Below are 15,148 nucleotides of genomic sequence, written 5' to 3'. Positions count from 1 at the left end.
TAATTTCGTATCTTTTGTGCATCACCTCTCTCATAAACATAAAAATTAATCTCCGCCATTGTTAGTACACAACCTCTTCATACAGTCACTTTCACATACTAATATTATTACATACAGTGATAGTCATTTTCAGTGCAGTCGTGGAAATAAAACCATGTACAAATAGAGTTTGATAAGTAATTTACAGAGCACACATATAAAAAAATAATATTTTATTGGTAGTAAAAAGAGGGCAAGACGGAGTATTTAATAAGAAGGGCCCTTTTGGGTCCAAACAAAGAGGCACTCAATGAGCTTAAGCACAAGCAACAGCAACACAAGCAAAAGCAACTTGAGCTCCAGCTTCGTGTTTTGGTCTGATCCTTTCTCTCTCTCTCCCTCTCCCTCTTTCTCTCTCTCTGTCTCTCTCGCTCTCTCGTTATTATTAGTACTGATGAGTATCTGTTTGTGCCTAGTTGAACAAATATAGATACGAAGCTAGATTTTTGGGGAAATTTTGAACTCTTTGTTTTTTAATTTATTTATTCATATTCAGGAATTGTTTTGTTTTTTCGTTGTATGGATGTTATAAATTGTTTGATGATGTATGTATGTGTATATTGACTTGTGTTCATTTTGGATTATATTTTTGGTCAATTTTGTGAGGCCTTGTATTTGTGAGGTATAAACTTTTGATCGGATTATGTGCTGAATCATGATATCTAGAGTTTGTAGGCTAAAATGTTTAGGACCGGGCGTGTATACGGTGTTGAAAATATGTTGATCATAGGTGAATTCGGATTTTGGTCAAGTTATAGTAAACTGTTTAAGTAAATACGATTTTACTATGAAAATTCAAATAATTGTATAATTCAGAGGTGAATACTCGAAGGGTATACAAGAGCATAGATACTGTTTGTTGGAGTGACAATACCCCAATTGAAGCTAGGATAATTGACATGCTAAAATCTGTTCAAGATTGGTGGCTTTTAAGTTTTTCTATTTAAGGTTGTTATCTCAAAGTTTTTATTTCATCAGGACTCATATGGGTATATCTATTTTTTGACAATACTAGTCTATTGGTTATTAATAATTTTGTGTATTTTCTGGTTATAATTGCAACAATATTTTGTTTGGTAGTTATTAATTAAAATTTGTTTTGTGGACTGGTGGTTGAATTATGTTCCATGGTTTTCTATGGTCTGTTTGTTTTCCAGTTCCTCAATATGGATTTACCCAATTTGAGTTCTAGCCAGCTCTTTGAATTCTCTACTTTTTATTTTACAATAATATTTTGCAATGCTTGGAGGTTTATCACGATTTCAGATGAAATGGTTTGCACATTGGAGAATATTATCTTTCATGTCGGTTGGTATGGCATTCAGTTTTCAAACTTTTACAATTTATGTCAAACATCTTGCACAAACGTTATTTTATTTGATAATTTAGAAACAACATTTATTTTTGTGTATTATTTGGGTCAAGTTGATGCACGAATTTGTATGATTGAGGTCAATTTTTATGACACTTGCCATGAGTAAGGCTACATATATGAAGAGCTTTGTACACCCTCTTGATGCAGGAGCCTTGTACAACATACGCTGCGTCCAAGTTTAGCTGGAAATATCTGTTATATAATCTTGACTTGAATAGATCTCAAAACTAATACTCCATTGTTGTCCCTGTTATATAATTCTGAATTTATTATCCCCGTGTTTAACTTGTAACATGCTTTGAGATCGGGTTTCCCATAGGAAAACTGCTTGGGGCTTCTTCTATTTGAAAATGGGTATTTCTCCAGCATTATGAGTCGATCAGTTACAAATTAAATTGGTTTAGACAGCATCTTTGTGATATAAAGTTCCATTGTATTATAATATCTTAAGCAGTTCCCTTTGTTCTTCCGGACAATCATAGTTATAATGCTACTGACATCGATCACTGTTGTAGCCTTCCTTTATTGTAAATGAAACCATATGAGTTTTTTGGAAAATTTTGAGTTTGTAAGATGTCTGCCTTTTGATTAGCAGATTATATTGCCCTTCTTGTCAAACTGCTTAAGTTTATACTTGTTGAGTCCATGAGTTCCATTAGTATTAAAGTGTTTGTTTGCTTCAGTATGAATAAGTCTGATTCCTGTCCTTGATATATTTTATTAAATTTTTTAGATGGTTTTTGAGAACAAAACAAGTTATCAGTAGAAGTTGACCAATAAATATGTTTGCGTTATTACAGATTCCCATATCTCTACCAACTATATGTAAAATAATTTGTAATTACTTTGCTGCAATTACCATCATAAGTTTTAATAATGACCTGATCAGATGAATAGAGTTCAATGCATTGGAGACCTTAATCTTCATTTAACATTTAAAAACGTGAAGAAAATATGAAATTAGGTTGATGGTGACGTGATAAAATAATTATAGCATTCTTTGCTCTCCGTTCAGATGAAAATTATCAAATGTATGATATATACGTTAGAGTGGAATGTTGTGGCTGTTTGGTTATAGAGGGTACTGCATACCCTCTTACCCTAAACATGAAACCTTCTGCTATTTTATTTTACTCCCCGGAAAAGCATTTTCACGTCTATTATTCAGTAGGTCTGTCTTTTCTGGATTATATTTCACCATATTTTAAAAATCAGTAGACGATCATGTATGTGAAGTATGAATGTGTTCTGGATTATTTTACTTTATCTTTATTCCATCAGCATACCGTTCTACCTATTCCTGTGCTGATTATTTTTACGTTGCAATTAAAAGGGACGTCACAATATGCATTGTACTCTCCCTAGAACCAGTACAAGTAAATCTGAAGAGGAAGGCAGGAAGAGCAACTTCCAGTCAAGAAAATTCGTAGAGAAGGAAAATATAAATTCTTCTCCAAAGGTTTTGGATATTCGATTGATTAAATATCTTCTTTCTTTCTATTTTGATTTCTGAACTTTTACTGACAACCCAAATTGGGACTATTTTTTTTGCAGGACTCTTCTGAACTTTCAGCTGGCTGGCGGACCCATGATCGCAGGTGAAATATGTCTTTGTTTTTATAATCTTAATTTTGTTGAAGAACAGAACATTTATAAAGAAAACATTGTATGAAAAGCCAAGTAAATAGTCTGCATAAAGATCGGAACCATCTAAAACCATATTTTAATAAAAAGTAACAGGATTAAAGGATATTTAGTAAAAGGTGCAAACAAAGAACGCGTACCTAAGCAGCAAGAGCTTTTTGAAACCCGTTAACATGTCAGGTTCAGGTATTGACCATATAGCGTAGTGTCTATTAATTAATTTATTCTTAATAATAGAATCAGATTAGTCAGAAAGGGGTGACAGATTAACGAGCTTGGTTTCTTGTAATTCCTGGAACTGAACCCCTTCTGCAATTCACCTCAGTTCTTTATGACCTTGCTATAGCATCTCCTGTGGTTTTATATTCTTCAAATATTTCCTTGTTTCATATATTACATGACTAGTATTTAGAAAATAAACAAGATAGACTGAAAAAATTAGAACCTACATTGTGACGTTTGGCCTCTGTGTTATATATGTTTATTCCTTCCTCTTCTTATTTCTCTATACTTCTGTACTATCATATTGATGCTGCAGTAATTACCCTTGCCCGCACTCTGTCTCTTGAATATTTTATATAACTGGCACAAAAAAGTCCTTCTCCGCCATTTGTATATGAATTAATGCGTGCCTAATATCAATAGCAAACTTGATAAAAACTATCAGCGAATGATATTGTTTATGTGTGCCTCCTTCCCCCTTTCAGGCTCATCATATTAGCTAACCATTGAAATTTAGTTGTTTCTTTGTCTTAATGTATTTTACCTTACCCGGCACCTAGAGGAGGATATGTGATCTTACTTCAGGAATTGAGTGTAGAAAGTTCATGGTCATATGTACAAACTTGGGTGAATTCCCTTTTTTCGTATATATATAACATCGCACAGTTGTATATTAATAGTTAATAATTTTTATATGTGTTATAAATTAATAATTGATTTTATTATGTTGTTGACGGGATTCGAACCTTAATATTTTTGTAGTATCTTAATGAAATATAGAAAATTCAATCTAACGGTTCTCATTAATTTGATTTAAGTGATCCAACAGTTATAGTACACTATACTGGACTACAAACCAACGACCAAACTTTTGCATGTTTGGCTTCAATGATATAGTAAAGATTCTCTTTCTAAAAGTTCACTCATTTATAATAATTACGTCCATGGACTTTTTTACTTTAGTAGCAAACATATATTGTTGCTAAATCATGCATTGTATTCTTTCTTAAATGTCTAATTGTAGATCTTCCAACTGATTCTCAGGTGTGCCGTGTATCTTTTGACTCCGGAACCTGATGGACAATGCAAACTTGTTGCATTACCTCTGGGATATGTATATCATGTTAATCAGCTGGGTTCCACAACACAGTCTACTGCCGTTGATTGCCCACAGCCTAAAAATGGTGACACTGGAAACAAAGTGAGTTATTGTAGTTACGTATGTTTTCAGGAAATTATATCTTCAAAGCTTAAAATAAGTCCATTAACATCCTGTACTGGTTCTCAATGGCAATAACTCTCACAGAACGAATTGAGGGAAGTGACACTTATAAATTGTTAAGAACTGACTAATCGCTCAGGGAAAAAGAGTAGAAAACATTAATGACAAACTAAATATTTTCTTGTTCATTCAGTGAAGTATACCATTTGCAGTCTAATATTATATATGGGCTCAAACAACAAATTGCATGATTTCAGGGGCACTTAATAAGTTGCTACAACCAATGCTTATCTTTTCCTCTCGATATTTTTTTTTAAGAACAAGTAAATTAAATAGACTTGTGCAAACTACGAATGATTAAAGTTCTTTTTATAACTAAATAACTGACCTTGAAATTGGCAAATTAGGAGTTCCAAATACATTTAATATGTTTCTGGGCCAAAGTGCTAATTAAATGAAAACTTCACTAAGCCAAAAGTGTATGCTGAACCCTTCATAGCAAAATTAATTTTTTCTAAGAAATACTAAGCGTTGGCTTGTAAACTTCTAGATCATGTAGACTATATATGGCTCCCAATGTCTGCTGACTTGGACATGTTATAAATTTACTTATTTTGATTTAATGACCTCGTGTTTCAGATATGTAATTGTTGAGTTAGATGCTGTTGCACTGCTGACACTATCAATTTTGTGTTATGTAGTTTCTTGTTTCGAAGGAAGAGACATATAAGAAAAGGAATTCAGGAAAGAAGAAGAAAAAGAAAGGAAAGCGTAAGAAAAAGCTTGGAAGAGAAATTGGCAAAACTGGCTCGGAAAATGTTCCTGAGTTTGGAGCATCACGAACTGTTGACAGGAATGACATTAATGATAGGGTTATCCCACTTGCTTCAGCAACCAAATTGGCAGATTTATCACCAGAGAAGAGTGGGAATGAAAATTGTTCTCAAGGAACAAGTGCGAGAGATTATCAGAACACATCTTGTACTAAGGAGACAGGTGTCTCAAAATCTCTAACACCCTCTTTGGTTCCAAATTGTAGTAGAGATCATCATATATCTGAGTTTGGTAATGAAATACAGACTGCTGGAGTACAGGCCATGCCATGTGGAGTGAGTAGTTATCCTGATGAATTTTCAGAGAGACCTGTATTATGCTCACCCTCACCCTGTTCTAATTGTCAAAAGCCAAATTCTGGGTCCCGTTCAACACTTTGTGATGAGAAAAATGATGACATCAAACTTTCAACATCACCCGAACACTGTTTAACACCGTGTGAAGAGAAAAATGATAACATCAAGCTTTCACCGTCACCCGATTGTGTTGTGCGAGAGGAATGTCCTGGTAATAGTTTCAATCATACTGTAGCCAATGATATTCAAGATCTGAAGAAAAACTCTTGTAGGCAGCCGTGTCACTCGGAGATTCCTGAAAAGAGAGTTAAAAAGATTAAAAGAGGGACCCAAAATATAGGTGTATGTAATGTTAGTAGTTTTAGGAACTTGCCTCGTCATGGTCTGAGGGAAACTGTTCATTCTGTCTGGCAGAAAGTTCAGAATAGGGAAGGTTGTAAGCATAACCGTGACCTAGAAAATGTGAATGTCGGTTGCTCACAGTTTTATAATGAGTCAAAAAAATCTTCTACACATGAAAAACACCTAAATGCTGTTTGCTGCGTTCTAAAGTCAGATTCAGCATTAAAAAAGCAAACAAACAGCAAACTTCTTGCCAAGACGAAACGGAAAAACAATCTCAGATCAAAGCTAGAGTTCAACAATCATTACAGAAATGGTTGCGTAGAAGTTGGTGGTAACTCAGATATGTGTAAAAGTTCCAATATGCAACACGATGAATTATTTGCTATCCCTAAGCATATGAATGGAGAGACCAGACCAGACATAGAGTCAACATCTCATTCAAAAGTGAAATTTGGGGAATTGGGGTCAACTTCAAGGAGAGTTGGATCTACAAGAATGAGGCGGCCTGAGAGTTTACAAGCTGGTATTAATGAAGCGGAACCACTTGAAAGCTGCTATGCTAGTACTTCAAATTTGATTAATCATACGCACGATAGTGGAACCCGATATTCTCTGACCTCATCAAGCTCTTTGAACATACCAGAACGGCTTGAAAACTTTTCAGATATACAGCTTAATACACATGTAGAACTCAGAGATATCAAAGCAGATGAAAATTCTTTTGCACCTTCATATCACAGTAAAGACTTTGGCTCTGGACCTGTATGGCCGAAATGGGAACCCACAAGAAATGCAGGTTTTGAGGACTTGAATGTACATGGTTCTTTGTCAATGGTGAAGATTGACGAAGCAAGTGGTGAAACTAGGAATCAGAAAAACATTATACAAGATGATTTGGTTGCCGACTTATGTAGCTCTCTTTGCGCAGAAAGTTCTGGTTCAGCATACAGCCAAACTGATGTTAAGAGTCCCCCTCTGAAAAATGTGGTCCAAGTTGAGGATTATGGGAATCGGAATGTGTCCATTGTTAAAGAATATGGTAAAAGTGCAAACTGCTTTACCCCTGGATCCAGCAACCAGCAAATTTTGACTCCAGATAAAACTTCAAGCAAGTTGTGTTCTGCAGTGATCGATTCTTACAGGGCACAAGTAGCCTCCGAAGCTATTCTGTTAGCTACAGGTATTCCAATTGCCGAGTTTGAGAAATTTTTACATTCTGCTTCTCCGGTGATCTGTACATCACTAACTACTGTGAACTGTCAGAAATGTTCGCATAATATTTTTCATGCATTTCTGTGCGAACATGAGGTGCCAAATATCAGTTTGGGTAAATTGTGGCAGTGGTATGAGAAACATGGAAACTATGGTTTAGAAGTAAAGGTAGATTGTGAAAATTCATGTAGACTGGGTATTGATAGCAGAACTTTTCGTGCATATTTTGTACCATACCTGTCTGCCATTCAGTTGTTCACCAAAAGTAAGGACCTTCGTTGTGGAAGTGGGATCCCTGCTGCTTCTGCTACGGAAAAAGCTGAGATGGTTAAATCATCAGAAATATCTAATATCAGTCACCTACTTTCCTTACTTGTTCCTCAGCCGCGGGAAAGTGAAAGCTTGTTGGCACCAGAGGCGCAATTGTGTTTTAAGCCATCTTCAGGATCTTTCATTGAGGACGTATCTGTCTCACCAGCTGACAGTGGACGGTCTGATGAGTTGGAGATTCTTTTCGAATATTTTGAATCTGATCAGCCTCAAAGAAGAAGACCCTTATATGACATGTAAGTGGTCTTTCTAAATCTTTTATTTTGGAATATTGTACACTGAAATATCTTTTATTTTCTAATTCGTGCAGTGTTCAATTTCTTGATCAAGCTATTTGATCATGTTGTGTGACTGGCATGTATTAGTGCTATATAATTTTTTGAACTAAAATTGTGAACTAGGACACTGGATGAAGCATAGTTGTTGGCTCATATTACTGTAGCTAGAAAAAACAATTCTTCTCCTTGTCTTTTCTAGCATCTTGTTGATGATAAATTCATCACCTCTCTTCTTAAACTGACTTGAGTCTACTAGTACTCCCTTTGCCCCCCTCATTTCTTTACATCGGAGACAGGGGGCTCAACATGCATTTTAAGGCTCCCATAGTTATAAAGTATAGTTTCATATATTTGTTTTCCTTCTGGATAAAAGTTTAATGTTTAAATTTTTAAACAAAAAAAGAAAGTTTTAAAAATAAGTTATGAAACTATACTTTATGCGTTCCAAGCAGGGAAAGAAAACTATAAAGAAATGAGACGGACATAGGGAGTACAATATATCCTTAGTGTGGCCTCTCTGTATATTGTGTATCTTAGATAATCCTTACATGACATCTCTGTTTGTGAAATGGTGTATGCCTTTTTGAACCAACAGATTCCAGTGTACAATGCGCTAATATTAGACATCCACAGAAGTTTTTTCATTTAGAATTAATTCAAGATGCAGTCTCGACTACAACTCTTCTATATTGATTTGAGAGACAAATGCACCCTGGACAAAATTGTGCCTGTATGCTTACCTTACAACAAAATTACTTTTTACTAATAGTAGCATTATTACTTTTTAGTAAATTAATTTCATACTGTTAAGTTATTTGAATAATTTTATTGGTAATATATAAAAAACTAAAATTTCTGTAAATAGAACTCGAAAGGTTAATGTTCGTTTTTACAAATCAAATTTCAAATTCAAAATCTACGAGTGAAAACTTAAATAAATAACTATTTCCTAGTTCTTTAATAAGTACCTATTTTCTAGTTCTCAAAATTTAATTTTATGGCACTTCTACTTTTTACACGAACATACCAAAATACTACTTTAAAGTAATTTCTAACTTCTATGCCACATTATCGCAAGAACTTAGAGATTGAATAGCTATCGACAGACTTAGCCATAAAGCTGCCACTTAACCCCCCTCGTAAAATGAAGATTAGCTAGTGTATAAATGTAGAACCATTCTCTTTCTTAGCAATATTTCTTTGAACAAAACACATGACTGTTCAGAGAAGGCTTCTAGCACACTACTCACAAATGGCATCATTTGTTTAGACTTTCTGAAGTAGGTGGTTGTAATATTTGCAAAATTGTAAAGAAAGTGGCACTAGATATCTTTTGGGACTAATATCACAATGGGGGCTTCATGTTGTGTTTTGATTAAGTTAGATAATTAAATTTCCCTTTAATATATGTATTTGCCTACTGAAATACAGTACATCATTTTCTTATTTGGTTTGGAAGAACTACGTTTATTCCAACTTCATGAATAAAGGTATGAAGTAACTGCTGATATACCAAAGCTGGTCATTCTCTAACTACTTTATTTTAGGATTAATGAGCTGGTTAGAGGCAATGCATCATCAAGAGGTAAAGTGCTAGGAGATGGGGCTATTTTGAACTCTGTGAGTATCTGTGATCTTCACCCTGAGTCATGGTAAGTAGAGTTCTGTCCCTATTATTTGTATGAACTATTGTCATGCTACAGATTTTATCACAATGCTGGTCATATCATAGATGAAATTAAAAACACAGTATGCTGTTATCTAACAAACTAAAGTGTCTTACTGGCTATAATAAAAAATATATTTATTAGGAGTTAAGACTAATCTCTATAAAATATCAGGTACTCAGTGGCATGGTATCCCATTTATAGGATACCAGAGGGTAATTTCCGTGCAGCTTTCTTGACCTATCATTCACTTGGTCACTTGGTTCAAAGACAGACTGTTTCTGATTCTGCTTGTATGGATGCATCTGTAGTTAGTCCTGTTGTGGGCCTTCAGAGCTACAATACTCAGGTAGATATTATAATGTCAATTGAAAATAGTTACTGTACACTGGTTATATAAGCATAATCTTTCTTGACAAACCCATACTCGAATCACATGTGATCAATGAGATCGGCATTGTACGAACTAAACATCAATGTTCATAACTGTTACGTTTTTAAGGTTATACTGACCAGATAGCTGCAACATATCACTGATTCTGTAATCCATATATTATTATGTGTCTAGTTTCATTCTACTGTCTTCTTCCAACACTCAACAGATATTCCTGTTACCCGATCTGGTAATTTGAAGATGACAATTTATGCTTACTACGACGAAGACAAACTAATATTATATATTTGATGATTGTTTAGATATAATTACTTGATAACACAAATGTTGTATCAAAAGGTAGTTAAGTCATTAAGTAATCAACTAGCTACATAATTAACTATTTAACAAGAATCCATGTGCACCCAGGAATTCCCAAGAATCGAGTGCACAGTGCGGGAGGTGAATGAAGAATCCTTGCTTCTAAATTATTTAGTGATATAAAAAAATAATGGATTTTAGACTTTAGTAGATCAATCCCTACGCACCCAAAAATTCCCAAGAATCGGGTGCACAGTGCGGCGGGTGAGTGAAGAATCCCTGCTTCTAAGTTATTTAGTGATATAAAAAACTAATGGATTTAGGCTTTATTAGATCAATATGCTAGATTTATGCTGCTCAAAAATTTGTTTTAGGCACTGAAGTGAAGATAATATAATCTGCGAATATACTCTCAAGATAAACTATATATTCTATGTTTGTTTGTGAGTTTGAGACCTTTGTCAGCTCAAGATCTTTTTTCTTCATATAATTTTTTTTATATAAGAGTAACAGAGGTAGTGACAAGGAGCCTTAGTTGCTAGTCAAAATAATTACCCCTTAGTCCATTGTTGGTACTCATATGTTGGATTTGAGTCTTAATGTAACCTTCACCAGGATCATTTCTGTCCAAAATTGTATCATGCTCCATATCTCTGTGTAAAGCCGCCTATTCACTTTCAATTGCCGTTTACTGGATAGTTTCTACTGTCTTCTTCCAACACTCAACAGATATTCCTGTTACCCGATCTGGTAATTTTAAGATGACAATTTATGCGTACTTTGACGAAGACAAACTAATATTACATTTTTAATGATTGTTTACATATAATTACTTGACAACACAAATGTTGTACTATAAGGTAGTTAAGTAATTAAGTAGTCAACTAGCTACATAATTAATTATATAAGAAGAATCCATGTGCACCCAAGAATGCCCAAGAATCGAGTGCACAACGCGGGGGTTGAGTGAAGAATCCCCGCTTCTAAGTTATTTAGTGATATAAAAAAAATAATGGATTGTAGACTTTAGTAGATCAATCCCTGCGCACCCAAGAATTCCCAAGAATTGAGTGCACAGTGCGGCGCGTGAGTGAAGAATCCCTGCTTCTAAGTTATTTAGTGATATAAAAAACTAATAGATTAAGGCTTTATTAGATCAATATGTTAGATTTATGCTGCTCAAAAATATCTTTTAGGCACTGAAGTGATGTTTATTTGTGAGTTTCAGACCTTTGTCAGCTCAAGATCTTTTTTCGTCATATAATTTTGTTTATATAAGAGTAACAGAGGTAGTGACAAGGAGCCTTAGTTGCTAGTCTAAATGATTACCCCTTACTCCATTTTTGGTACTAATATGTTGGATTCGAGTCTTGATGTAGCCTTCACCAGGATCATTTCTGTCCAAAATTGTATCATGCTCCATATCTCTATGTAGAGCGGCCTATTCACTTTCAATTGCTGTTTACTGGATAGTTTCTACTGTCTTCTTCCAACACTCAACAGATATTCCTGTTACCCGGTCTGGTAATTTTAAGATGACAATTTATGCGTACTTTGACGAAGACAAACTAATATTACATTTTTGATGATTGTTTACATATAATTACTTGATAACACTAATGTTGTATTATAAGGTAGTTAAGTAATTAAGTAGTCAACTAGCTACATAATTAATTATATAACAAGAATCCATGTGCACCCAAGAATGCCCAAGAATCGAGTGCACAGCGGGGGGGTTGAGTGAAGAATCCCTGCTTCTAAGTTATTTAGTGATATAAAAAATAATGGATTCTAGACTTTAGTAGATCAATCCCTGCGCACCCAGGAATTCCAAAGAATCGAGTGCGTAAGGCGGCGGGTGAGTGAAGAATCCCAGCTTCTAAGTTATTTAGTGATATAAAAAACTAATGGATTTAGGCTTTGTTAGATCAATATGCTAGATTTAGGCTGCTAAAAAATATCTTTTAGGCGCTGAAGTGAAGATAATATAATCTGCGAATATACTCTCAAGATATACTATATATGTTTGTATGTGAGTTTGAGACCTTGGTCAGCTCAAGATCTTTTTTCTTCATATAATTTTGTTTATATAAGAGTAGCAGGGGTAGTGACAAGGAGCCTTAGTTGCTAGTCTAAATTATTACCCCTTGGTGCATTGTTGGTACTAATATGTTGAATTCGAGTCTTCAGGTAGCCTTCACCAATATCATTTCCGTCCAAAATTGTATTATGCTCCATATCTCTATGTAGAGCTGCCTATTCATTTTCAATTGCTGTTTACTGAATAGAAATTAAGTTCTGATACCATCTTAATGTAACATGTATAGAGTAAACACCCCCCCCCCCCCCCCCCCCCCCCACCCCACCCCGAGAAGAAAAAGGAATGGAAAATAAAGAAAAGAACCCCAGTGTTCAAGGAGTGCAGAAAAATATATGTTGTGGGTGGATTCTGTAACATTGTTTTTCAAGATGGGGAGAGCAATTGGTACACAAATTTGAGTTCCTAATTTCGTCCCAGTGTGATCTTGGATACTTTTACATCTCATTTGGCAAAGCCGTTGTAATTTTTTTTAGCCTGGGACCTAAATTGATTATGTACATGGCTGAGACATGATGCACTGATTTTTATATATCGATTATTTACAGGGAGAATGTTGGTTCCAGCAAAGGCACTCTAAAGATGTTGTGAACTCTGATCCTGCTAGAATATTGAAAGAGCGGTTGAGGACTCTAGAGCAAACTGCATCTCTGATGGCTAGAGCTGTTATAGCGAAAGGGAACGAGACCACCGTAAATAGGCAACCTGACTATGAGTTCTTTCTTTCTAGACAATCATGTTAAAGCAAAGATATAGTTGGAGCAACTTCAAACTGACTGTATAGTGTTTTGCTTCAGTGGTGGAATGGCATCTCCTCCACTTATGCATAGATCTTAAGGTTTTCAGTCTTCCTGTTCTGAAAAGTTAGATTATAAAAAGAAGTGTAGCTGATTTGTTCAGTAAACCCAGGAAAGTCCTTTTCATAGCATTTAAGTCAGTACTGCAGTTAATGTAATGTGTAGATTCTTTGCTTTATAGATGGTGCTTATATAAATCTTACTTGACATAATACCAATGTTGCAGCAAAACTGGTCTTGGTAGAAAAACATATCAAGATTTGTGCGAGTCAGGTAATACTTGCATGCTCTATAGTCGAAGTCTTCTATGCAGGACTTAATTCCAGCAAAGGACATAGCAAGACAAAGGCAATTACTAAAATTTATATGAACATTCGTGCGAGCCACTGTAGTAGTTTGTGTGTTGGTAGTATTTGTATCCTTTGTATGTTCTCTCTGCTTTCTGACAGTTACTAAAATTCAATATTAGCCTATTAGGGGAGAAATTTGGGTGTTTAACGGTTGAGTTTGATGTTCTCATCTTAAATAAGGATCCTTATTTAATAAATAAGGATCAAGGTGGTAATTTCGGCCAAATTTTCTTCGACCACTCGTGAAATCTAATTTGGGGATGTTTGGTTCATGGTTAATGGGTCGATTAACACGAATCAGAATATCAATCTCATGCGGAATCTCAATCTCTCATGCTTAGGGTTTGGATTAGTCTTTTCGATGTATGGAATAGAAATCCCAATCCTTTTAGATGATGGTTATATCTTATAAATACATCATAAACGGCCTATAGTAACAGCAAAAAATGATATCATAACCCCAAAATATGTTGCAATAACCCGAAAAATGACTATTGCAACATAATATTCAAGTTGCTTTTTTCGATGTTGTCGTAGCCCTATTGTAACATAATGGCCACCTACTGTGACATGCGGTTTTCTATTACAAAAGTTATGCTATCGTAACATTTAACTACCCTATAGCAACTGAAATTTTGTGTGACGTTAGTTCGTCTGATTTTTAAAAAAAAACGGAACCCATGTATGAGCCCCACACGTGGGTCGCAATTGTAGGACCCATTGTTGGGCCCACCTGGGTGCCACGTGTCTGTCCAATACCTGTCACGTGTCTCTACCAGGTGGAGATATGTGTCAACATTTTTTGTTATGCAACTATAACATATATATGAGCTACTGCAACATATGTATGAGTTATTACAACATTAAACAAATATTTCAACATTCATTATATTAGCTGCAATTCTGTCAAAAAAAAATAAAATAAAATTATATTAGCTGCAACATTTAATCAATGAAAGACAACATTATCCTCCGAAAGAAATTGAAATTATAGTATTTAACATCCCAATTAACTGTTCTTTGATACAAACAAAAGTAACTACCAAATCGAACCAAATCAAAGTAGCTAACAAAATCACTTTTAGTCGCCTCAGAGCTTTAGTCACTAGCAGCTTTTTGCATATTGTTGTAAACAAAACAAAAATGAGAGAGATGGGAGATATCAAGCTGATGAATAATAATCATAACTATCGTACGTATGATATATGCAGCATGACTAGAGCAATCTTATTTATTTATCGGAGATTTTACAAGGAATGTTTACTTTTCGGGCATAAGTAGGCGGGTGTTGCTTCTCGTGGCTCAAGTTGAAGCTAAAGTTGTAATGCCTTCCATTGAAGAGCAAAAAATATTATTATTTATACTCTTAAATCTTGAGTGAGTTATGTTTGGAGTTTTTGTAGATCATGGTAACCTAAGTCCAGTAATCACAAATTGTGCTTGTTTGATACTAGTTCAATCTTACGCAGCTTAAAGTAATTTAGGGCTTATTATAGCTAGGAATTGAACTCAAAATATTTTATTACAAATTTTATGTTGGGTAACAAAAAAATTAATAATAAGCCAAATGGACAAAGTCCCATGTGTTAAAAGTACATAAAATGTATTTCTTAATTTTACTTAATCTATTTTATTTTTATTTGACACCTTAATTTTTAGCACACATTAATTATTAGATATTTTTTGAACATATAATTTTTATTATCGAACGACGTCAACAATGTATATATATGGTCAAAAGTTGA

At 34.6% G+C, this 15,148-nt stretch overlaps 1 protein-coding gene across 2 annotated transcripts; it reads left to right on the top strand.

Moving 5' to 3' along the window:
- Positions 1-206: 206 nt before the first annotated feature.
- On the top strand, positions 207-13,265 carry LOC108214271 (uncharacterized). 2 transcript variants are annotated; one of them, XM_017386192.2, is made up of 8 exons: positions 207-354; positions 2,748-2,873; positions 2,969-3,012; positions 4,325-4,481; positions 5,204-7,755; positions 9,345-9,449; positions 9,639-9,813; positions 12,805-13,265. In XM_017386192.2, the coding sequence occupies exons 2-8, from the start codon at positions 2,760-2,762 to the stop codon at positions 12,997-12,999; spliced, it is 3,342 nt and encodes a 1,113-aa protein (XP_017241681.1). In that variant the 5' UTR covers positions 207-354; positions 2,748-2,759; the 3' UTR covers positions 13,000-13,265. The 2 variants fall into 2 exon arrangements, with proteins under 2 accessions (XP_017241681.1, XP_063945460.1); XM_064089390.1 differs by lacking the exon at positions 207-354 and adding an exon at positions 361-1,768.
- The last annotated feature ends 1,883 nt before the right edge of the window (positions 13,266-15,148 follow it).

The sequence above is a fragment of the Daucus carota genome, chromosome 3 (assembly GCF_001625215.2).
Source record: "Daucus carota subsp. sativus chromosome 3, DH1 v3.0, whole genome shotgun sequence".
Lineage (NCBI taxonomy): Eukaryota > Viridiplantae > Streptophyta > Magnoliopsida > Apiales > Apiaceae > Daucus > Daucus carota.
Note: the sequence above shows the minus strand (reverse complement) of the source record. Positions and strands in the feature narration are given on the sequence as shown.

What these genes read in the sequence shown, in the direction of transcription:
- LOC108214271 (XM_017386192.2), top strand. Translation starts at nt 2,760, where the DNA reads ATGCATTGTACTCTCCCTAGAACCAGTACAAGTAAATCTGAAGAGGAA. An exon ending in GATCTTCACCCTGAGTCATG is followed by an intron (nt 9,450 to 9,638) that starts GTAAGTAGAGTT and finishes ATAAAATATCAG; the next exon opens with GTACTCAGTGGCATGGTATC. An exon ending in TTCAGAGCTACAATACTCAG is followed by an intron (nt 9,814 to 12,804) that starts GTAGATATTATA and finishes GATTATTTACAG; the next exon opens with GGAGAATGTTGGTTCCAGCA.